This window comes from Salvelinus namaycush, chromosome 21 (assembly GCF_016432855.1).
Source record: "Salvelinus namaycush isolate Seneca chromosome 21, SaNama_1.0, whole genome shotgun sequence".
Lineage (NCBI taxonomy): Eukaryota > Metazoa > Chordata > Actinopteri > Salmoniformes > Salmonidae > Salvelinus > Salvelinus namaycush.
This window is the reverse complement of record NC_052327.1, coordinates 25,683,604-25,701,102: the sequence shown is the minus strand read 5'-3', so window position 1 is coordinate 25,701,102 and position 17,499 is coordinate 25,683,604. Positions and strand designations below refer to the sequence as shown.

Sequence of the window (17,499 nt, the reverse complement as noted above, 5' to 3'; positions counted from 1 at the left end):
TTAAAAATGTTTGCAAAATCATTATATAAAAAAAAGGAAATGTCACATTTACATAAGTATTCAGACCCTTTACTCAGTACTTTGTTGAAGCACCTTTGGCAGCGATTACAGCCTCGAGTCTTCTTAGGTATGACGCTACAAGCTTGGCACACCTGTATTTGCGTAGTTTCACCCATTCTTCTCTGCAGATCCTCTTAAGCTCTGTCAGGTTGGATGGGGAGCGTTGCTGCACAGCTATTTTCATGTCTCTGCTGGCCCCGGACTGGGGACCCTCGCTGGAGGCCCCGGACTGGAGACCGTCGCTGGAGGCTCCGGACTGGGGTCCGTCGCTGCTGCTGGCCCGGACTGGGGACCCTTGCTGGAGGTCCCGGATTGGAGACCGTCGCTGGAGGCTCCAAACTGGAGACCGTCGCTGGAGGCTCCGGACTGGGGACCGTCGCTGGAGGCTCCGGACTGGAGACCGTCGCTGGAGGCTCCGGACTGGAGGCCGTCGTTGGAGGCTTCGTGCCATGACTCATCACTGGAGGCTTCGTGCCAAGGATCACCACTGGAGGCTTTGTGCCATGGATCATCACTGGCGGCTTCATGCCATGGATCATCACTGGAGGCTTCGTGCCATGGATCATCACTGGAGGCTTTGTGCCATGGATCACCACTGGAGGCTTCGTGCCATGGATCATCACTGGACTGGAGAGACACACAGGGGCCTCCTGTGTGCCTCTCCAGTCCAGCGATGATCTATGGCACGAAGCCTGGTTCGTGGAGCAGGCACAACCCGTCCTGGCTGGATACCCACTTCAGCCCGGCACGTTCGAGGAGCTGACACAGGATGCACTGGGCTGTGCAGACGCACTGGAGACACCTTGCGCAGAGCCGGCGCAGGATACACTAGACCGTGGAGGCGCACTGGAGGTCTGGAGCGCAGAGCTAGCACAACTCATCCTGGCTGGATACCCCCTGTAGCCCGGCAAGTGCGGGGAGCTGGAACAGGCCGCACTGGGCTGTGCTGGCGATCCAATTTGTAAGTCGCTCTGGATAAGAGCGTCTGCTAAATGACTTAAATGTAATGTAATGAACCGGGGACACCGTGCGTAGAGCTGGCGCAGGATAACCTGGGCCGAAGAGACGCACTGGAGGCCAGGAGCACTGAGCCGGCACCATCCGTCCTGGCTGGATGCCCACTCTAGCCCGGCCGATGCGGGGAGCTGGAATATAGCGCACCGGGCTATGAGTGCGCACTGGAGACACTGTGCGCTTTACCGCATAACACGGTGCCTGCCCGGTCACTCTCTCCCCACAGCAAGCACGGGAAGTTGGCTCAGGTCTATAACCTGACTCCGCCAATCTTCCCGTGTGCCCCCCCAAAAAAATTCTGGGGCTGCCTCTCGTGCACGCCTCGTTGAGCCAATTCCTCGTAGCGTCGCCATTCCGCCTTAGCTGCTTCCAGCTCCTCCTTAGGACGCCGATATTCTCCCGCCTGTGCCCAGGGTCCCTTGCCTTCCATTATCTCCTCCCATGTCCACTCCTCCAAGAAACGCTGCTAGGTCTTTTTGTGGTGGGATCTTCTGTAACGGGTGTCGTCGGAAGGAAGAGACCAAGGCGCAGCGTTCTTTGAGTCCCACATAATTTAATAACGAAGTGAAACTTAGAAAGGACAAAACAATAAAGAATACAACGACCGAACAGCTTCGATGTGCAAACTACCTGCACACAAACAAAGAACAAGATCCCACACAGAAGGAGGGAAAAGGGCTGCCTAAGTATGATCCCCAATCAGAAACAACGATAGACAGCTGCCTCTAATTGGGAACCACACTCGGCCAGAAACAAAGAAATACAAAACCTAGAAATAAAGAACATAGAATGCCCACCCAAATCACACCCTGACCAAACCAAAATAGAGACATAAAAAGGCTCTCTAAGGTCAGGGCGTGACACCACTCCTGCATTGCCTTGGCTGTGTGCTTTGGGTCGAAGTCCTGTTGGAAGGTGAACCTCCGCCCCAGTCAGAGGTCCTGAGAGCTCTGGAGCAGGTTTCCATAGGATCTCTCTGTACCTTGCTCCGTTCATCTTTACCTCAATCCTGACTAGTCTCCCAGTCCCTGCCGCTGAAAAACACACAACATGATGCTGCCATCACCATGCTTCACCGTAGGGATGGTACCAGGGTTCCTCCAGAAGTGAAGCTTGGCATTCAGGCCAAATAGTTCAATCTTGGTTTCATCAGACCAGAGAATCTTGTTCTCATGGTTTGAGAGTCTTTTTGTGCCTTTTGACAAACTCCAAGCGGGCTGTCATGTCCCTTTTACTGAGGAGTGGCTTCCGTCTGGCTACTTTACAATAAAGGCCTGATTGGTGGAGTGCTGCAGAGATGATTGTCCATCTGGAAGGTTCTCCCATCTCCACAGAGGAACTCTGGAGCTCTGTCAGAGTGACCATCGGGTTCTTGGTCACCTTCCTGACCAAGGCCCTTCTCCCCCGGTTGCTCAGTTGGGCTGGGTGGCCAGCTCTAGGAAGAGTCTTGGTGGTTCCAAACATCTTCCATTTAAGAATGACGGAGGCCACTGTGTTCTTGGGTAACTTCAATGCTGCAGACATTTTTCGACACAATCCTGTCTCTGAGCTCTACGGACAATTCCTTTGACCTTATGGCTTGGCTTTTTCTCTGACATGCACATTCAACTTTGGGTCCTTATATGGTTGTGTGCCTTTCCAAATCATGTCCAATCAATTGAATTTACCACAGGTGGACTCCAATCAAGTTGTAGAAACATCTCAAGGATGATCAATGGAAACAGGATGCTCTTGAGCTCAATTTCAGGTCTCATAGCAAAGGGTCTGAATACGTATGTAAATAAGGTATCTGTTTTTTATTTTTAATACATTTGCTAAAGTTTCTAAAAACTGTTTTTGTTAGCTTTGTCATTGTGGGGTATTGTGTGTAGATTGCTGAGGATATTTGTATTTAATCCATTTTACAATAAGGCTGTAACGCAACAAAATGTGGAAAAAGTGAAGGGGTCTGAATACTTTCTGAAGGCACTGTATTTTCAAGTATAGTGGTGGCTGCATCATGTTATGGGTATGCTTGTCATCGGCAAGGACTAGAGAGTTTTTTTAGGATAAAAATACATGGAATAGAGCTAAGCACAGGTGACAAACTAGAGGAAAACTTGGTTCAGTCTGCTTTCCAACAAACACTAGGAGACAAATTCACCTTTCAGCAGGACAATTACCTTAAATACAAGGCCAAATATTCACTGCAGTTGCTTACCAAGATGACATTGAACGTTCCTGAGTGCCTATTTACAGTTTTGACTTAAATCGGCGTGAAAATCTATGGCAGGCTTGAAAATGATCAACTTGACTGAGCTTGAAGAATTTGAAGAATAAATGGGCAAATATTGTACAATCCAGGTGTCCAAAGCTCTTAAGCCTTGTTCACACTGCAGGCCTCAATTTTCAAATCAGTTTTGTTTTTCAAATCCGTTTTGGAATACTGACTGTCCAAATAGCAAGTTACAAGTCACCAAATCAAATGTGTGTGTTCAGAGGCTGGTTATGGCACACTGCACAGCCGGGTAACTGGCTTCATGTGCACTGCTGAATAATGAATTTAAATCTATTGTATTGAATAAGACATTTCATTTGACCTACATATCAATGGTCTTCTAAAATAACTTAATTATCACAACAAATAAATCATGAATGAAAGCAAAATCTATGAAAAATACGTGCTGGTGTTTCAAAACTAAATACTGCTAATGCATCTGATGAATGATGTACTCCAGCCATTTACATGTACTCATTTAACAGATGCTCTTATCCAGAGCTACTTACGTGAGCAATTAGAGTTAAGTGCCTTGTGCAAGGGCACATTGACTTTTCACCTAGGGGATTCGAACCAGTGACTTTTTGGCTACTGGCCACACGCTCTGAACCATTAGGCTACCTGCCGACCCATAATTAGATGAACTGTGTGCTATTTGCATAATAAGTTAATTACAAGCCAATTATGATTTAATAAGATCACACCTAGCCCAGACAGACAATCTGTTTTGCTTCCTTTGCATATCAGAGGAAATCTGACACAACTGGAAAGCTACCTGCTCTGTTACAGAAATCCCTGTCCGAAAAGTTAACCCCTGTAGAATACATTTAAAAAAATTGACTTGAGACCGTCAAACAGGCAGTGCAAAACGGTACTCTGCCACCAGGATGTTGGCTCAAGCATGTCTCCTGCGCTGATTGGTCCTGACGTCAGCGAGATTGTCTGAGTGCGGAGCCAAGCGCGCTCTCCCCCTACATTGAGCAAGCTAAACGATGCGAGCGCTCGCAGCCGTCGCCCAGTAGAGTTTCCCAGCTCGCGGACCAAGCACAACAACACCGAAAAAAACAGACAGTGTGAGGAAAATATACGAAGACCAGTGCTTTTTTCAAACAAGTGTCAAACGTTATCGTGGTGGATTTTTTTTAATGCTTTAACTAGTCGCCGACAGAGCGCGAGAGAGTGGAACGAGAGCGAGTCAGCCAGCCTAGCGAGGGATAAGGAAGAAAGAGGGAAAATAATTGCTGGTATATTTTGGTCCTCGCCAACCGTTACTTTGGATATCAAGAAGATCAGAGGTTGTGTAGTCATGGGATGTACACTGAGCGCCGAGGAGAGAGCGGCTTTGGACAGGAGCAAGGCTATCGAGAAAAACCTAAAAGAAGATGGAGTCACTGCCGCGAAAGACGTAAAACTACTCCTGCTTGGTAAGATGCTTCAGGAGCAGGGGTGGCCCTCGGCTTCTTGTCCATAATCTGAAGTGTCAAAATCACACACCCGTTTTCTGGTTCCATAGCCAGACGCTAATCTGACTATGAATATAAATGAAAACTACAGCATTTATGTACTTTACAGCCCCTTGTCTCTTTTCATCCCTCCAGGGGCTGGGGAGTCAGGAAAAAGTACCATCGTGAAACAGATGAAGTAAGTGCCACGGTCTAGCAATTCTTTGCATTGAATGTGTGTGATGGATAGGCTACGCATGAGGCTACACACACACAGTGGCTATAGCTTGTGATTGAAGAGTATAGGCTACAGAAGCTTATTTGGTCCGCCATATTTTAAAGTAATTATTACCTTTACTGGCGGGAAGAGCTACTGGTGTAATTTATTGGTTTACACCAACAGCGTTGCTGTAAATATCGATGAGCTGTTCACAAAAATGGTGCTGAAATCGGAACCTGTTTTGCCTACAGCTAATGCACTTTGGCTTTCACTGAGAGCTTGTCTGTCTCTACAATAAACCGTGCATTGACCAGTTTCGAGAATCCCTCTCTCAGTTAATCTTAGTGGCATGTTTAATCGCACATTTATGCCCCCTGGCCCTTCATTATTTGATCTCGCGGTGTACGAGCTACTTTATCAAGTGTAGAGAAATAAGCGTGTAATAGCCACCAGGCTATATATGTAACCGGGGTATAGAATACAGCCTAAAACTGGACACCTTTTGTGGGCTATATCTGCTGGTTTGAACGTTTGGGTGGTGTCAATGCCAAATTAGTTGATTCTGTGAACTAAACCCAAGCGATATAGTTGATGAAGATATTCAATTGTTCTCAAATAGCCTACACACATGTAGGATATCTGGTCGAATAATTGGGTGGAACTTCACACGGCCATTTTTATTTGCCTGCCTCTAAGCCAACACCCTTTCTTTGCCGAATTACATGCCTTTAATCAATCAAATCAATCGTTACGCAATTTCAGACATGAATCTAATTAAGAAGTCAGATTAATGTTTTAATGGCTGTCATTATTTCAACTGTATACCAACATAGTGTGCGTCTTGGTCTCAGTTTGCTGTGGGGATGCATCTAGACTTATATATGCATCTAGACTTGTATATTAATCTTGTCTCGAATATACTCGTGTGTTCGTGTATGCCTACACTGGCATTGGCACATTCGTAGTTTTGATTATGGTTTACGGTCTATAATAAAGAAAGGGAATGGAATGAGACTGGTTGTCAGATATTTGATAAAGAAACGCCTCACATTTCCAAGTGATTGCAGGGCTACTGCCATTTTCAGACACCTTCTGAGTAATTGCTGTTTAGGATTAAATAACATCTAATAGCTACCACAACTTTTTCAGTTTAAACTTTTTTACCACATGAATCGAAGTACCTATTGCAGAATAATTTCAGCCGGTTTCGGTGGTGGACAGCGCCCCTCAGCCTGTGCTCAATCGTTTCCCTTTTTTGACATTCTCGACTCTTTCCGTTATTGGGATCAAGTTCTCTGAACAAGGGTGGAAAACCCGGAGTGGCATTTCACACCTTTGGTCATCTCTGGATGTTCAATGACGTATTGTGTTGTAGTGATTTCAGCGGGTCTGGAGGTTTAGGGTAATGAAATATCGTGTGGATGAAGGGTGGGTGGGTGGTGGGCGGGTTGAATAAAGAGAAAACATTGCATTAAAAATCCATAACATTTATAATTCTTGTTGAATTCATATCTGTAGGTTTTAGGTTTTTCTTTCAAACCTACATTTAGGTTTTTCTTTCAGTATTTGTATCTGCTGTTAGTGCGTAGCCTAAGCCTAAGCTTTAGGGCCTAACTGTTGCATGCAAATACACACCAATTGCCAAATGCTTTTGTGAATGTTGGCAGAAAAAGTATTAGAGAAAAGCTGTAATATGGAGAGATGAAAATAAATAGAAGGGAGGGCCAGAACAGTAGTCTAATTTTTGGGAAAGATTTAAGTGGTAAAAGAGGATGATGGCGGTGCCGGCTATGTTATGTGTAATGCTTGTGAGGCGCTATACAAATTCGACAGTCACAAGACTGGGACTTCAAAATGGCACATCATGGGAACTGTACTGTTCAGATGGGTTAAATGGAATAGCAGCCCAACTGAAGTCTGGACACTGACTGTAGGTCTATAACCTCTAAAATAGCTTAATATAATATTAACAGATCTAAGCATATCTTGCAGTAAAATTATAGACCAAATTTAAATTGACTCGGGAACAGGAGTGGAGAAATATTATTTCTTTCTTTCAGCATCTTGAGAGAATGAAAATCACACAAAATATTAATCCAAGCCGAACTGAAATCTTATCAAAAACATGTTGGATCATTTTAACAGCTCATAATTTCCTTAAAACCAGTCAAATTGGAAATTTTACCCGAACATTTTTTCCCATTTCTTTTTGTTGAGTTATTTAATTTTCTCTCTGGTCCCTAAACGTCTTTGCGACTACAGAGAAGCAGAGATGAAAGATAAAAACTTTACCGATGTCAACTAGATGAAGCATTCATTCTATCGATCTATGACATTCTGGTGAGCAAGGGTTTATTTAGTCTTCTAGAGCAACAAGTATTGAGAGAAGAAAAGCTGCATGTATCTAATTCTAGTCAAGTTGACTAACAAACTGTCAGAAATAAGAAGAAACCCATCTAGGCCCATCTAAAAAGGCCTGTCAAAACATTGTTCCACCATCTGACCGTACAATGTATTTTCTATATTTGCAGGTTAGGGTCGGGTGCGGGCCTCAGATTTTCACTTCATTACATAGTCGGGCGGTTGCCGATGGGTTATTAGCAATTACAGGCGGGTGCGGGTGAACAAACAGCTGACCCACGCATCACCATTGTGTTGCTAAGAGAGCTGTCGCCTCGGCAGATTCGATTGAGATTGTGTTTTTTGTAAATAGGTACATTGGTGGCATGTGCAACATAATTTCATTATGAAGAAGAAACAAAATTGCATTTGATGCAAAAGTGAGTGAAAAATGATAAGGGAAGGTTTTAAAAGCAATTTTGTAACTACTCTAACCAAATACAATTATATTAGTCACATGCTTCGTAAAACAACAGGTGTAGACTAACAGTGAAATGGTTACTTACGGGCCCTTTCCAACATTGAGTAACGATAACATGTGCAGGGGTACGAGGTTGAGGTAGATATATACATATAACTAGGAATAAAGTGACTAGGCAACAGGATAGATAAAACAGTAGCAGCAGCATATGTGAGGAGTCAAAAAGATTTGTGCAAAAAGGGTCAATGCAGATAGTCCGGGTTGCTATTTGGTTAACTATTTAACTAACTATTTATCACTCTTATGACTTGGGAGTAGAAGCTGTTCAGGGTCCTGTTGGTTCCAGACTTGGTGCATCGGTACCACTTGCCATGCAGTAGCAGAGAGAACAGTTTATGCTTTGGGTGGCTGTAGTCTCAATTTTTAGGACCTTCTGACACCATCTGGTATCTAGGTCCTGGATGGCAGGGAGCACAGCCCCAGTGATGTACTGATCCGTGCGCACTACCCTCTGTAGCGCCTTGCAGTCAGATGCCGAGCAGTTGCCATTCCAAGCGGTGATGCAGCCAGTCAAGATGCTCTCAAATGGTGCAGTTGTAGAACTTTGAGGATCTGAGGGTCCATGCCAAATCTTTTCTAGCCTACTAAGGGGGAAGAGGCGTTGTCGTGCCCTCTTCACGACTGTGTTGTTGAGTGTGGACCATGATAGATCCTTAGTGATGTGGATACAGAGGAACTTGACGCTCTCGCCCCGCTCCACTACTCTTACAAAAAAGGTGCTATATAGAACCTAAAAGGGTTCTTCAGCTGTCCCCATAGGATAACCCTTTGAAGAACCCTTTTGGTTCCATGTAGAACCTTTGGGTTCCATGTAGAACCTTTGGGTTCCATGTAGAACCCTTTCAACAGAGGGGACCCAAAAGGGTGCTCCTATGGGGACAGCCAAATAACCCTTTTAAAACCATTTTTTTCTAAGAGTGTACAGCCATGTTGATGTTTTCCTTGGTCCACGATCAGCTGGTCTCACTGCCAGGTCTCTGACCTTCTCTCTATCGGCTGTCTCATTGTGGTCGATGATCAGGCCTACCAACGTCGTCTCGTCAGCCAACTTAATGATGGGTAAGGAAATTGTGCGTGGCCACGCAGTCGTGGGTGAACAGGGAGTACAGGAGGGGCCCCCTGTGTTGAGGGTCAGTGTGGCGGCTAAGTTGTTGCCTACTCTCACCACCTGGGGGCGGCCTGTCAGGAAGCCCAGGATCCAGTTGTAGAGGGAGGTGTTCAGTCCCAGGATCAGTCCCAAGGTCCATAGCTTGGAGGTTACTATGGTGTTGAACACTGAGCTGTAGTCAATGAACAGCATTCTCACATAGGTGTTCCTCTTGTCCAGGGGGGAGAGGACAGTGTGTAGGGCAATAGAGATTGCATCATCTGTGGATCTATTGCGGCGGTATGCAAATTATAGTGGGTCTAGGGTGTCAGGTAAGGTAGAGGTGATATGATCCTTGACTAGTCTCTCAAAGCACTTCATGATGACATAAGTGAGTACCTATTGGTAGATGGGTAAAAATAAATTAGAGCGGTATGCGAATTGGAGTGTGTCCAGGGTGTCTGGGATAATTGTGTAGTGTAGATGTGAGCCATGACTAGCCTTCCAAAGCATTTCATGGCAACAGATGCTAAGGGGAAATAGTCATTTAGACAGGTAACCTTGGTGTTCATGGGCACAGGGATTAGGGTGGTCTACTTGAAACATGTAGGGATTACAGACTGGGTCAGGGAGAGGTTGAAAATGTCAGTGAAGACACTTGCCAGCGGGTTGGCTCATGCTCCGAGTACACGTCTGAATGTTAACCTGTTTAAAGATCTTACTCACATTGGCTACGGAGAGAGTGATCATACAGTCGTCCAGAACAGCTGGTTCTCATCCATGGTTGTGTTGTTTGTCTCGAAGCGAGCATAGAAGACATTTAGCTTGTCTGGTAGGCTCGCGACTGGGTTTCCCTTTGTAATCCGTGATAGTTTGCAAGTCCTGCCACATCTGACGAGTGGCAAAACCGGCGTAGTAGGATTCGATCTTAGTCCTGTATTGACACCTTGCCTGTTTGATGGCTCGTCAGATGTCTTAGCAGGATTTCTTATAAGCGTCCGGATTAGTGTCCCGCTCCTTGAAAGCGGCAGCTCTAGCCTTAAACTCAGTGCGGAGGTTGCCTGTAATCCATGTCTTCTGGTTAGACATCGTTGATGCACTTATTAATGATACCGGTGACTGATGTGGTAAACTCCTCAATACCATCGGATGAATCCCGGGAACATATTCCAGTCTGTGCTAGCGAAACAGTCCTGTTGCTTAGCATCCCCTTCATCGGACCACTTCTGTATTGAGCCCATCACTGGTACTTCCTGTTTGAGTTTTTGCTTGTAAGCAGGAATCAGGAGGATATGGTCAAATGGAGGGTGAGGGAGAGCTTTGTATGCGTTTTTGTGTGGCGTAAAGGTGATCTACAGTTTTGTCTCCTCTAATTGTACAGGTGACATGCTGGTAGAATTGATGTAAGACCAATTTCATTTTTCCTGCATTAAAATCCCCGGTCACTAGAAGCACCGGCTCTCGATGATCATTTTCTTTTTTGCTTATGGCCCTATACAGCAGTGGAGGCTTCTGAGGGCAGGACGGCTCATAATAATGCCTGGAACGGTGCTAATGGAATGGCATCAAACACATGGAAACCATGTGATTAATGTATTTGATACCATTCCACTGTTCCGCTACTGCCATTACCACGAGTCTGTCCTCCCCAATTAAGGTGCCACCAACCTCCTCTGCTATACAGCTCATTGAGTGTGGTCTTAGTGCAACCAACCTCCTCTGCTATACAGCTCATTGAGTGTGGTCTTAGTGCCACCAACCTCCTCTGCTATACAGCTCATTGAGTGTGGTCTTAGAGCCACCAACCTCCTCTGCTATACAGCTCATTGAGTGTGGTCTTAGTGCCACCAACCTCCTCTGCTATACAGCTCATTGAGTGTGGTCTTAGTGCCACCAACCTCCTCTGCTATACAGCTCATTGAGTGTGGTCTTAGTGCAACCAACCTCCTCTGCTATACAGCTCATTGAGTGTGGTCTTAGAGCCACCAACCTCCTCTGCTATACAGCTCATTGAGTGTGGTCTTAGAGCCACCAACCTCCTCTGCTATACAGCTCATTGAGTGTGGTCTTAGAGTCACCAACCTCCTCTGCTATACAGCTCATTGAGTGTGGTCTTAGTGCATCGGTTTGTGGTGGTAACTAGAAAGCTACAAAAAATCTAGATGAAAACTCTTTGTAAATAATATAGTCTACAGCTAATTCTAAGTTAGGCGAGCAGAACCTCAAGACTGTCTTAATATTAGAGCTTGTGCACCAGCTGTTAACAAAAGACACCACCCCCTTGAGCTTACCCGAGGCTGCCGTTCGATCCTGCCGATACATAAAAAAATCCATGTCCTTGTTTGGCCACGACTCCTAGAAATGTAGGATATTACAGTTCTCCAGGTCCCGTTGATAGGATAGTCTTGAACGGAGCTTGTTCAGTTTGTTCTCCAGTGATTGTATGTTGTTCATCAATAGAATGGAGCGTAGAGGGGGTTTAAGAGTCGAGGCTGTTATAGCAGCAAAGGGGGGGACCCACTCCATATTAATGCCCATGATTTTGGAATGAGATGTTATACAAGCAGGTGTTCACATACTTTTGTCATGAGATAGAGCTATAGATGATAGATATCCACACACACACCAATTTCAACAATTTCTGAGTTAAGGAAATAGGTCAATTTAAATAAATTCATTAGGCCCTAATCTATGGATTTCACATGACTATGCAGGGGCGCAGCCAATCAGAATAACTTATTTCGCACAAAAAGTGCTTTATTACAGAAATAAATACTCCTCAATTTCATCAGCTGTCCAGTTGGCTTGTCTCAGAAGATCCTGCAGGCGAAGAAGCCGGATGTGGAGGTCCTGGGCTCCACGTGGTCTACGGTTGTGACGCCGGTTGGCCATACTACCAAGTTCTCTAAAACGATGTCTGAGGCGGCTTATGGTAGAGAAATGAACATTCAATTCTCTGGCAACAGCTCTGTTCGTGACAAACCATTTCTGTATGGACCTCACTTTGTGCACGGGGGAATTGTCATGGTGAAACAGGGAAGGGCCTTCCCCAAACCTTTGCCATAAAGTTGGAAGCACAGAATCGTCTAGAATGTCATTGTATGCTGTAGTGTTAAGATTTCCCTTCACTGGAACTAAGGGGCCTAGCCCGAACCATGGAAAAACAGCCCCAGACCATTATTCTTCCTTCACCAAACTTTACAGTTGGCACTATGCATTGGGGCAGCTAGTGTTCTCAGTGCAAGATTCGTCCGTCGGACTGCCAGATGGTAAAGCGTGGTTCATCACTCCAGAGAACACGTTTCCACTGCTCCAGAGTACAATGGCGGTGAGATTCACACCACTCCATCCAACGCTTGGCCTTCCACATGGTCATCTTAGGCTTGTGTGCGGCTGCTTGACCATGCAAACCCATTTCATGAAGCTCCTGACGAAGAATCTTGTGCTGACGTTGCTTCCAGAGGCAGTTTTGAAAGCGGTAGTGAGTGTTGCAACAGAGGACAGAATTTTTACACGCTACACGCTTCAGTACTTGGCAGTCCCGTTGTGTGAGCTTGTGTGGCCTACCACTTCACGGCTGAGCCGGTTGTTGCTTCTATACATTGACTTCACAATAACAGCACTTACAGTTGACCCGGACAGCTCCAGCAGGGCAGAAATTTAACAAACTGACTTGTTGGAAAGGTGGTATCCTATAACGGTGCCACGTTGAAAGTAACTGAGCTCTTCACTAAAGCCATTATACTGCCAATGTTTGTCTATGGAGATTGCATGGCTGTGTGGTCGATTTCATACACCTGTCAGCAACGGGTGTGGATAAAATATCCACTGATTTGAAGGGGTGTCCACATACTTGTGTGTGATATATACACACAAAAAAAAAGATTCTATAGATTTCAACAATTTTGTATAACAATAAATAAAACTCAAGTTTTGAATTCGGCATTGTTTTGTGTATCAGTTCATAATGCATATGCCATGGAATCAGTACATAGAAATGTTCCTCCCCACTATTTTGCAACCTGTATGGCACAACTGTCAATGTTTTGGTCCTTAAATGAAACTGGTATACTTTATTTATCACAATTTTCTTTAGCCAATTTTGGTCTTTAATGCAGGGCCGACAGACAAGTTCCTTACCTTCAGGGTATTTATTAACAAGGCACAGTACAAGGACACAGAGGCGCAAGGAGGAAGATTTTATGGCTTGTAAGGCAGTAGGTAAGTTTGTGATACAAGTTATGATATGAGGTAGTGGTTCTGGGGGATACAACATATTAGGCTATTCAAAGCAAAGTGCCATAATTAATAGGATAATGTTAAAGTGTATAACAGGAACAAAGGACATCACCGAGAGAGCTATATCTCCACACACAGAGTGTACAAAACATTAGGAACACCTGCTCTTTCCATGACAGACTTACCAGGTGAAAGCTATGATCCCTTATTGATGTCACTTGTTAAATCCACTTCAGTGTTGATGAAGCGGAGGAGACAGGTTTAAGAAGGATTTGTAAGCCTTGAGACATGGATTGTGCATGTGTGCCATTGAGGGTGAATGGGCAAGGCAAAATATTTAAGTGGCTTTGAACGTGGTATGGTAGTGTCCATGCCCCGATTAATTGAGGCTGTTCTGAGGGCAAAGAGGGTACAACTCGACATTAGGGAGGTGTTTTGTACACATACATTCAGACAAAGGAAGTATTCTAAGGCATATAAGTGGTCTAATTGGCAATGTACATTTACAGTGAGCACAAAGTATTGGAACAGTGACATTTGTTGTTTTGGCTCTGTACTCCAGCAATTTGGATTTGAAATGATACAATGACCGAGGTTAAAGTTTACTGTCTGCTTTAGTTTGAGGGTAAGAATAGAATGTTTCTAAATACGTCAACATGAATGTGGATGCTACCATGATTACGGATTATCCTGAATGAATCGTGAATAATGATGAGTGAGAAAGACAGACGCACAAATATCATACCCCCAAGACATGATAACCTAACCTCTCACAATAACAGGGATTCATCTTTTTTTGTCGGGGGGGTGGGGGGGGGGGGGGGGGGGGTGTATGATATGTGCGTCTAACTTTCTCAGTCATTAGGGATTCTTTCAGGATTATCCGTAATCATGGTAGCATCCACATTAATGTAGAAGTGTTTAGAAACATGTTCTATTCTTATTTACAAGAAAACAGAGACTACATTATTTACTATTCATTTCTATTGGGCACAAAATAATCTGAAACCACCAAAACAGACAGCAAATGCATCCAACAAATTTGTAGTCACACAAGCATGATGTAGTCATTGTGTGCCAGGAATATGGGACCAAATACTTTTTACTACTTGAATACAAAAGTGAATGTCCTAATACTTTTGTACAAAAAGTGCTGTAATTTCTAAATGGTTCACCCAATATGGATGGAAATATCCTCAAATTAAAGCTTACAGTCTCCATGTTATCCTCATAGTATTATTTCAAGTCCAAAATGCTGGATTACAGAGCCAAAACAACAACAAATGTGTCACTGTCCCAGTACTTCACTATATACAGGCAAGGAAGTCAGCATTATGCAATCTTATTAACACATGGACAGCTCCTTACTTAAACTCATGCACGTAGGCCACCAAAAACACTGACACATGGAAATGGAGATAAACTGCATTTATAGCTGAGGAAGGGAGAGGAATGATGATTATCAGAGTGAGTTCAGGTTTGGTGAGTTGGCAGCAGAGGGGGTGTGTCCAGAGGGTAATTAGGAAATTGGTGAGATGGCATGAACCTTCAGAACAGCTACCCTGAGCTTTTTTTTGTTAGTGAAGCGTAGATGAATGGGGAATGGGGAGCATTAGTTTTAAAGCCCAGCTAATGAGGGATTTAATTGGATGAGAATGCAAGACTGTGAAATCTCTAGCCAGCAGTGATTACAATACAGAATAATATGTTGCTGCAGGTGCAATGGAAGCATGTCTGGAATGTTGGCGTGTGTGTGAGAATAAATTGGTGTGTTTGTCTGACCTGAGAGGAACAACGTCTAGTGTGTTAAGTGTTCATGGGCTTGATTTTCACACCACGCTATTCACGAAAAGGTGTGAAACCATGTCTCTCTTTGTGTTTGTTTGTTTTCTGTGTGTCAGAGAGAGATGTGAACAGAGATCGAGAGGGTCAGAGAGAGAGAGAGCGAGCGAGGGTGGGTGGGTGGGCGTGGGTGCTAATATTTGCCAAGCAGAGTGCATGCAGTAAAGGATATGTGATTATGCTACTTAACTGGACCTTTGTCCAGGCAGCAATACCCATCTGCCTCATCATTAGCAGTGTGAGAAGGAAGTGACTAAACTCATGTCACACTAACTCCAACTGGACTGGACTCTTTTACCTAATGCTTAGGCCACACTTTACTATCAAGGAAAACGGTCAGAGGAATACATTGTGCACTGTGTATTAGACCGAGGTGAATGTGTGTGTGTGTGTGTGTGTGTGTGTGTGTGTGTGTGTGTGTGTGTGTGTGTGTGTGTGTGTGTGTGTGTGTGTGTGTGTGTGTGTGTGTGTGTGTGTGTGTGTGTGTGTCTGTCGAGATGTAGGCCATGTGTGAACAGGCATCTCTATCTCTTCCATCTCTTTCTCCTCGTTCTCTCTGAGAGGAACGTTTGGACCATCTGTTTATAAAGACTGTGTATTTCATGTGTATGGGAAGAATGGGTCCAGAGTTGGTCCAGGTGGTAAACTGACCACTAGGGCCAGGGTTGGGTAGGTTACTTTCTAAATGTAATCCATTACAGTTACTAGTTACCTGTCCAAAATTGTAATCAGTAACATAACTTTTGGATTACCCAAACTCAGTAATGTAATCGGATGATTTATTTTGGATTACTTTCCTCTTAAGCAGCAATAGAAGAAGATAAAAATAATCCATCAAACGCATTTTGTGTGTCATAACAGTAGTCAGACTTAAACTTGCTCCTTTTTTCAATGCTGAATTGAATGTCATTGAGGAAACAAAAATGTGTAATTATGTATTTTTTCGCAAACATCCTTTCTGAATTTAAAATTGTCATGAAACAAAAAGTGTATTTTCCCACCAGAGACGCGTTTCCATCAAACTGACTTATTGCGGATAAAAGTGCGTGATGACGTAGTGCACATAAAAACAACTTTTGTAGTTAAATTCCCATGTCCCGAAAAAAAAAACTAGCTAAATTGGTTGGCATCGCATTTTCAACTCTACTGATGGTTTTGTCAGAAAAAGTGTTGTGTCATTTAGCAGATGTGCCCACTCTGGTCTTGTCACATGTGCTCTAGACAACAGCTCTCAGATACAGAGCGGGTAGGGTAGCCTACATGATGAGATTATTATGGATAAACACAAGATAGTTTTTGCTTGTCAAATGGCAGCCAAGCATCGATGATCATGTCACCAGAATAAGACCGTGGATATTTATTGAAAAGGAGCATCAAGCTCCTCACCTTGAACCTTCACCACCCTGTGAAGTTCAGCATAACTTTACATTTCATTTGTAGCCTAATAAACTGCATGCTTTCCCGAGTTGTAGTGGGAGGAACACACAACATAATATTGTGTGACTCCAAGTAAAAAATTGTTATTATATCAGTGTTTGCTTTTGAAGATGTTTCCACCACCATTCCTTCCATAATACTTTTAAAGACACCAAAAAAAAATCCCACCATATCAAACAAAGAAACTGTTTTCCTGTTTCCATCAGCCCTCGTGACATTTTTCATGCGTCAGGTAATTAATCTGCATGAAATGGTTGAATGGAAACCTGGTGTAATGAGCTACTCCCCAACCCTGTTGAGGGCTCTCTGTGGCGTTTTGTATTTGTAAGCATGCCATGATGATGTGTGTGCGACACTGCGTGCATGTGTGTAGTTTTATATATTCGTGATTCATCACTTGCACATACAGTGGCTTGCGAAAGTATTGACCTCCTTGGCATTTTTCCTATTTTGTTGCCTTACAACCTGGAATTAAAATAGATTTTTTGGGAGTTTGTATCATTTGATTTACACAACATGCCTACCACTTTGAAGATGCAAAATATTTTTTATTGTGAAACAAACAAGAAATAAGACAAAAAAACTGGAAACTTGAGTGTGCAAAACTATTCACCCTCCCAAAGTCAATACTTTGTAGAGCCACCTTTTGCAGCAATTACAGCTGCAAGTCTCTTGGGGTATGTCTATATAAACTTGGCACATCTAGCCACTGGGATTTTTGCCCATTCTTCAAGGCAAAACTGCTCCAGCTCTTTCAAGTTGGATGGGTTCCGCTGGTGTACAGCAATCTTTAAGTCATACCACAGATTCTCAATTGGATTGAGGTCTGTGCTTTGACTAGGCCATTCCAAGACATTTAAATGTTTCCCTTAAACCACTCAAGTGTTGCTTCAGCAGTATGCTTAGGGCCATTGTCCTGCTGGAAGGTGAACCTCCATCCCAGTCTCAAAGCTGTGGAAGACTGAAACAGGTTTCCCTCAAGAATTTCCCTGTATTTAGCGCCATCCATCATTCCTTAAA

At 44.0% G+C, this 17,499-nt stretch overlaps 1 protein-coding gene across 3 annotated transcripts in view; it reads left to right on the top strand.

The window, feature by feature from the left end:
* Positions 1–4,332: 4,332 nt before the first annotated feature.
* Positions 4,333–17,499, top strand: part of LOC120066243 (guanine nucleotide-binding protein G(o) subunit alpha) — a 142,355-nt gene continuing 129,188 nt past the window's right edge. For all 3 annotated transcript variants that reach the window (XM_039017478.1, XM_039017477.1, XM_039017476.1), the window contains exons 1-2: positions 4,333–4,755; positions 4,930–4,972. In XM_039017478.1, coding sequence (XP_038873406.1) covers positions 4,638–4,755; positions 4,930–4,972 — 161 coding nt within the window. In that variant the 5' untranslated portion in view covers positions 4,333–4,637. The remainder of the gene's footprint in view (positions 4,756–4,929; positions 4,973–17,499) is intronic.